The 7432-nt window shown below is 43.4% G+C and overlaps 1 protein-coding gene across 2 annotated transcripts; it reads left to right on the top strand.

Annotated features, from left to right (window-relative positions):
- Nucleotides 1-2123: 2123 nt before the first annotated feature.
- Nucleotides 2124-5740, top strand: LOC137427094 (uncharacterized). Of its 2 annotated transcripts, none has more exons than XM_078778697.1 (6): nt 2124-2252; nt 3155-3424; nt 4315-4389; nt 4628-4786; nt 4958-5147; nt 5268-5740. In XM_078778697.1, the coding sequence occupies exons 1-6, from the start codon at nt 2162-2164 to the stop codon at nt 5611-5613; spliced, it is 1131 nt and encodes a 376-aa protein (XP_078634823.1). In that variant the 5' UTR covers nt 2124-2161; the 3' UTR covers nt 5614-5740. The 2 variants fall into 2 exon arrangements, with proteins under 2 accessions (XP_078634823.1, XP_078634821.1); XM_078778695.1 differs by having other exon boundaries at nt 5265-5735.
- Nucleotides 5741-7432: the final 1692 nt, after the last annotated feature.

Here is a 7432-nt window from a genome sequence, read left to right as displayed (position 1 = left end):
TACGATCGTACTGCCTCGCCAAGTCGACAACACGCACACCTCACCTGGCATGCTCTTCTCCTCTGCTTAATAAAACCAGTTTATTTCTTTACATTCTCTTGTATTATGTACAGTATATACGAGGTCGTGCTTGTTTATACATTATTTGTTATTTATAAAGTACATTTTTGTTATTTAAAAGCACCTAACAAAAAAAATTGGTGTTTTTTTTTTGAGGCTGGAACGGATTAATAGCATTTCAATGCATTTGAATGGGAAAATTTGCTTTGACTTACGAGCGATTTGGCTTACGAGCTCCGTCACGGAACGGATTAAACTCGTAAGCCGAGGTACCACTGTATATGTATACAACATGCATTTTAAAGGCCATTTTCCCTGCTAGAGCGGGGGTTAGCCTTGCGGTCCCCATGACAATCTTCTCCATTTTGCCCTATTTTCTGCATCTCTCCTTGTTAACCCCCTTGCCCGCATTTCTTCTTCCACCATCTTTAGCCAAGTCTTTCTCGGTCTTCCCCGTCTTCTACTTCCTTCTACATTCATTTCCATCACTCTTCTCAACCAGTCACTTTCATCCTTCCTCAACACATGACCAAACCATCTCAACCTGTTCCTCTTCACAGCATCAATCACAGGCTCTATTCCCATCATCTTTCGCAATTCATCATTTGTCTTCCTCTCTCTCAACGATACTCCGCACATCCGTCGAACCATTCGCATTTCCACCCTTTCCAACCTTCGTTGCTGCTCTATGTTCATTACCCATGTCTCGCTCCCATAAATCATAACACTTCTCACACATGCAGCATACACCTTTCCCTTCAGCTTCAACGACACTCCCCTCATCATCAGCACGCCACTCAATTCCCGAAACTTCTTCCATGCACATCTCACTCGAGCAACCGTTGCCGAGTCTGATCCACCTTCTCCATTCAGCATGTCTCCGAGGTAGCAAAATGTTTTCACACCTTCCAGCTTCACGCCGTCTCCAAGATGCAACTCAACATTTCCTCCATCTGCAGCTCCCTCTGTGCACACCTTACATTTGAATGTAGCTGCCACACTGGTTAATGACCCTCTCAGACCACTACATTTTTGATGAACCCACTCAGCGCACATTGTACACTGAATGGCGTTCACTCCGACACCCTTCCTACACACAGCACAGGGCCACTTCCTAGTTCTAGTTCTTTCCACCTCACCACATGCTTTACCACTTGCCATCACCTTCGTCTTTCCGATATTCACCTTCAGACCTTTTGTCTCCATACATTCCTTCCACTTGTTCATCTTTTCCTTCAGTCCATCCATACTTTCCGCAATCAACACCAGATCATCTGCATACAACAACTCCCACGGTAAACCCTCCTTTACGTTCTGAGCCAGCACCTCCATCACAGCTACAAATAGTAGTGGACTTAGTACCGACCCCTGATGCACTCGCACCTTCACCTCAAACTCACCACTGTATATATATATATATATATATATATATATATATATACATACATACACACACACACACACACACACACACACACACACACACACACACACACACACACACACACACACACACACACACACACACACACACACGAATTAAATATGCATTGCTTGTTGCAGTCCGTGTAAAGACACAGAACCGCCCTTTGCATAAAGCAGTGTTGACTGCTGTGCTACTAATGGAAGTATCCCTCAGCCTTCCTCGACTTTGAAAGTCTTATTGAAAAATCTCCAGCAAACGGCAAATTTCTATGCAAAAACCCTGAGCTCCATTCTCCGACTGATGCTGCAGTTAGTAATGTAGCACTAATTTTGGCAGTGGACAGTTTTGCGTCTTTCACAGACGCAAATAAAGCCGGAAGTTCCATTTTCAAGTATGTTATTGTACGTACGTTAACTTTTATCTGAGTTTGATATTTAATCTTGATGTTTTCTGGCATAAACGTGGCTTTCTGCTTTTGCCTAGCACTGCAATTTAAATCCATGTATTGATAAGCTTCAATTCTCTATTGATAACTTGAAGGCAGTTCTTTGTGTTCCACAAAAGTTGTTCAAAATCTGCATCCATGAAGCGCATGATTGACTAAGCTATGTGCTCTTTTTTTATTTATTACCCTTTCAGACATCACTGGTGAACCCCCCTGGTGGCTCATTTCCAATGCCGAGTCCTTATAACCTCTACTGTGGCCTGGCTTCACTCGACTCCATGATATCCGGCCCGAATGTCGGCACACAGATTTCCTCCGTTGGTAGGAATGTGATTTCTTTTGGTTTGAAGGGGCACTGTCATGCAAGTTTGCAAGTATTTCTTTTAATCTACAGGGTGGATTGAAAGTCGCTTTACACCTCCCCAGTAAAGTATTCGTTTTTAGACTTAATATGCAGGTTTTAATGTGCAATACTTACAATAATTAATCAGTCATTGTATCTGTATGCACTCCGTCATCCTCATTGCTCCACTGAATTTGGCACCAATTCCCCTTAGACATCTTGTGTAGCATTTGTGGAGACACTTGCGTGAAAGAGACCACGATGCAGCACGCAATTGTTCAATCAACCATAGTACTGGTTTTTCGACAATTTCTCCTTTATGAAGCCCCACAGAGTTGTCTGGAGTCATTAGATCTGGACTACATGGTGGCCACGGTAGAGGAATTATGGAGAAGGTTTTCCAAAGCATTATGCGAATGCTGTCCTCACTTAAGCGATTGTTTGAAAATTCCACGGAACATTTTGGGTTCACAAAAGGGCCTTGTGTGCCCTTTCATGGAACCAACCACTCTTCGATACAAATAACTTGTCCTCCATGCCGTCTAGCTTCTTACTGATTCCTGCATCAGTGAGTCAGTGTGGCCACATTCTAAGGCGGGGGAGGGCGGAGGGGAAGAGAGGGAGTTGCGAGAAATTTAGTAGGGGTAAAGCGACTTTCAGGCCACCCTGCACATGTTGAAATTCAATTACTGAGTGGTTCCTCAACATTATATTGGTGGTAATAGCATGGGTGAGAATGAGACAAATCAAAACGTTTTCAGTGAAAATGTCTTTCGCTCATTCAAGATCTGTGTGTTTATTAATGGTACACTTTGTAAACTGTTCATTTCCTAGCTTTCATAAATTTAAATTGGTATTTGATGCTGCCCTATCCTGTCAGGCCGCTCGAGCCCCCCGCCGGCCCCGGGCTTGGCCAGGAGGATACCTGTTCTGGACGCGACACCACAGGCCAACGTGGTGACCCTTCAATACACTACACCTTCCCCAAAGAGCCCCCGGATGTCCAAGTCGACCCTTGGTTCAACGGTTGGGCCGGCTGTGACTGGGAAAGGAGCCGGGTTGGCGACCAAACCAACTTCCTGGTCACATGCAGCGTCTGTAAAAATGCAGGATCCATCACAGGGTTACACAAACAAGCAGCCGCGTAAAGGTAGATTTGTTTTTCATACACCTTGTTTATTAAGCTCTGGGAGTATAAAACTATTCACTTTGCAGTACTACCGTTTTAATGTTCTGTCCGTCTCCAGATGTCGGTCTATGATTGAGAAACAACTTGATTTCAATTTAATTTTATACTTTGAACAATGGAGAACATGAACCTGCAGTTTAGCCGTACTTTGGCTCTGGATTTGGAAAATTGTACGGAATCTATTCGTGATTTTTATTTTTTTTATTTTTAGTTGGTCTGCCTGTCTGATAGTCAAAAACAAAATTGAAAATGATTGCAAAAAGGACACTTACTGCTTTTAAGTAAGTCATAAAGGACACAAACAGCAGACAGGATTAACTTATTTAACGTGTTAGATTGGGTGGTGTAAAAGACAAGATTGTGGTTCATAGGAAATATAGATCATACTCGGTAACGCAAAGCAATCGATGGTACTAACTTCCGAAAAAAGGTTTTATTTCTACAGCCTCGAAAATCTGCATTTTTTTTTTCAATTTAATTATATACTCGAACATTGTAGAACACAAATCGCCTTATTGTCACTTCCTAAAACCTCCAATTTAACAGTACTAAGACAAAACATTACACCATTTTACACCATTTTACACCATATCGACCAAGCAAATTTGCCACTTGTGCTTTCAGCATTGGGGAAATATTGAGAGTCAGGCAAAATCGTGGGTCGTAGGAAATATACCTCGTGCTTGGAATTGCAAAGCAAGGGTTTAAAAGACCCTTCCCGTGTCCTTTTTCTCAAGACTGTGTGGGGTAAGGTGTTCTATGAACTCTCTAGTTAAAACAGTTTTTGGATAGAAACCGGCTGGAAGCTTCCTTGGGTGAAACTATTTTACTTTATCTGTGCATTGTGGCAGAGACTGGCCGGCAGAACGACAAGCCTCCCCGGGAGAAGATAAACGATGAAAACAGACATCCCTCCAGGGCACAGGGTGAGGAAAGATGGGAATTGGTTGTGTTTGGGGGAAATGGCCTCGATTCGTAATGAGGAAGTGATGCTGCAAGTGCAGGCAGGTTCTCACGATTGCCAATAAAACTGTTTCCTGGTTATGTTTTTCAGGAACTTGAGGCATGCTCTGGTAATTATTTTCGATCATGAAGGTCTGTAAGGACTCCCGTCTTGAACTGGGATCAAGCTGCCGGTTATTCCTGTCTCATTGCCCCAACCAGGCCCCAGGCGTGTCCGCACCGGACCGCGTTCACGTGGACGGCCGTCGGCTGAGAAGGATCCTGTCGTCTTTAAGGAGGACTTCGATTTTGAGTCTGCAAATGCTCAATTCAACAAAGAAGAACTTGAGAAAGAGCTACAGACAAAACTGAAAATCAAAGGTTTGTTGTAGATATGTGGAGGTTGTTGTTGTTGTTGTTGTGCTAGTTCCCAACAGTGTGGCGTACACAGCACAGACTTGGTCGATGAGTGAGACTTGTCAGGGAGAGTGGGACTGTATTCTCTCACTCTAACTCTTGCTCTCTCTGATATTTCCACCATTCTTTGTGCAGAAGAGGCACCGGCGCAAGAATCTGGCGATTGCCCTGGTGTTCCACTGAATGCAGATGATCCCACAAAAGAGGGCGATGGAGGGGGTGAGGAGTTACTGCCTGCTCAACCAACACCACCACCACCCACCAGCACATACTATGACAAGTCAAAATCCTTCTTTGACAACATTTCATGTGAGGGATCTACCAGGTGAGAAGTTGTTTTGGTCCATCGGAGTTGCGTTGGGAATAGTTGTTGATGTTACAGATCATAGGGGTTATTTGTTAATGCTTAGTGCTTTTGCTCTTGTACCTTGTTTGTTTTTAGCAGACGTAATCGAATATCCTGGACTGAGGAGCGTCGGATGAATGTGGAGACCTTTGGAGTGGCACCGCGTCAAACTAGATATTGGGGCGGTTACAGGGGTCGCACTGGTTGGGGTAACCGTGGTGGCTGGGGTGGCTGGGGCTCGGGTGGTCGGAATGGAGGCAACGGCAATGGGCGTAGCAACCATGGCTCGTGGAGAGGCCCTCAGCAAGGCGGGGGTGCCATTGACAATGGCGAAGCCAGAGGACAACGGGGAAACATTGGAAAGCACGACGGGGGCCGAGGTAGTCGAGGAAAGGGCAAGCTCTGGGTTGCTCCAAGTTCACCAGTAAGTTTTAATAATGCTTGAAAAACTTGTGTTGTCTGGTAATCCTTGATTTTGTTAGGGAGATTTGAAGTTTATCTATTTTATTTATTTTAAATTATTATTATTATTATTATTATTTATTTATTTATTTTCTTCTTCTCCTCTTCCTCATTTATTTTTGTTCCCTGCTTACTCTCTTTTTATGCCTTTGCTGACGAGGTCGCCAGAATCATGTTTTTGGGTGTCGATCCATCTGTCCGTGCATCCGTGATAGGTTTTTGTGACCGTGATAACTTAAGAACGGCTGAAGGGATCCGAGTGATAATTGGTACAACTATGTATCATGATATAAAGATAAACAGATTAGGTTTCAGCATCAAGAGGTCAAAGGTTAGTTGTCATGTCAGGTAAATATGTGATGCTTGGGACCAGCTGAAGGGATTTAAATCAAACTTGGTACAGGTATGTAGAAATCCCCGTCAATGCGTCCATCCATAAACGTTTTGTTACTGAAAGGTAAAGGGTCAGAGGGTACATTAAAACTCCTGTTAATGTGATACCACTGACAATGGGATTTGAACTCAACTAAGTACAGTTGGACCCCGACATTCACAGGGAATATGTTCCTGGAAAATGCCGCGAATGTCGAATCTGCAAATTTTGGGGGGCATTGTTTGAATGGGGGATTTTTCTTTTAACTACATGGTTTGGGCTCATGCAAAAATTGACACAGAACAAATCAAGGCACAACATAAGGAGAAAGCAGGAGAAAGGAGAAATTTCAACAGCAGGGCGCAGGGAAAAAATAGACATAGACGGACAAATGAGGGATGCAGGTAAGGGTGGACGACATGGATATACAGACTCTCCTCGAGTTACGACGTAGGCGATTTATGACGACTCGCACTTACGACCGTCGCAAAAATCTCAGTTGCTCCTTGTGCCTCGTGCTGACAACATCCCTTATGCTCCATCGCCTATAAGTGTGTGTGTGTACCGTACTGCCATCATCATGTCTCGCAAGAGGAAGAGTGCATCTACTGATATACATATATATAGATTAGTGCTGTGCCGATATCTGAACTGGCAATCAGAACAGGCCGATATCACCTATTTTTCAGTAATCTGTACAGACAGGTTACAATCAGTGTACAGTTCCGATGACAGATTAAAGTTGGACTGTACTCTATACAACCCCCAAACCTTGAGTAGCTTTCACCCTTGTTTAGAATTAGAGTGAATTTCAATGATCAAATTGAAGAAAAAAAAGTTGCACCGATTGCTTTAGAAACGGCTGCGAGTACAAAGAAAACTGCGACACCCCCTACTGTACCATGCGATACGCGATGGCTCTTCCTGACTTCCTGGCAGAGTACGTCTTGACGTCATATGTTCCAGGCGTGCATGAAATTCAAAGTGTCCGTTAACTAAATTATTTTCACATTTCAAAGGTGGACTCACAGTATTCTGGCTCCCCACGCAAAATGAGGAACATTATACATGCAGTTTGTAAAATTACTGCTTCATTCGTTGGACCGAATGCTGTGACATCTCACGCAATCTTAATGCACATGGCATTCCCAAAACACATAATCAAACATATGGAGCTCTATTTATTCCTCCATAATAACAATGACTTCTTTTTTAATATCTTCTTCCTCCTCTGTTACCCTCGTTATTTCCCGGTGTGCCTCTTCACTCCATCTTTATGGCTCCCAGTTTCCCCGTGGTTTCCCTCTGTATATTTTTTAAATCTAACAAATGATGCTATGGTGGAATGCGGACTTGGAAATATGTAATAAGTAATATATAATAAGTCCATGAGGGGTGATTCGACTTACGACCACTTCGACTTTCGACC

This window comes from Myxine glutinosa, chromosome 5, assembly GCF_964187855.1.
Source record: "Myxine glutinosa chromosome 5, kmMyxGlut1.1, whole genome shotgun sequence".
NCBI lineage: Eukaryota > Metazoa > Chordata > Myxini > Myxiniformes > Myxinidae > Myxine > Myxine glutinosa.
The sequence above is the reverse complement of the archived record's forward strand: the minus strand, read 5'-3'. Positions and strand labels throughout refer to the sequence as shown.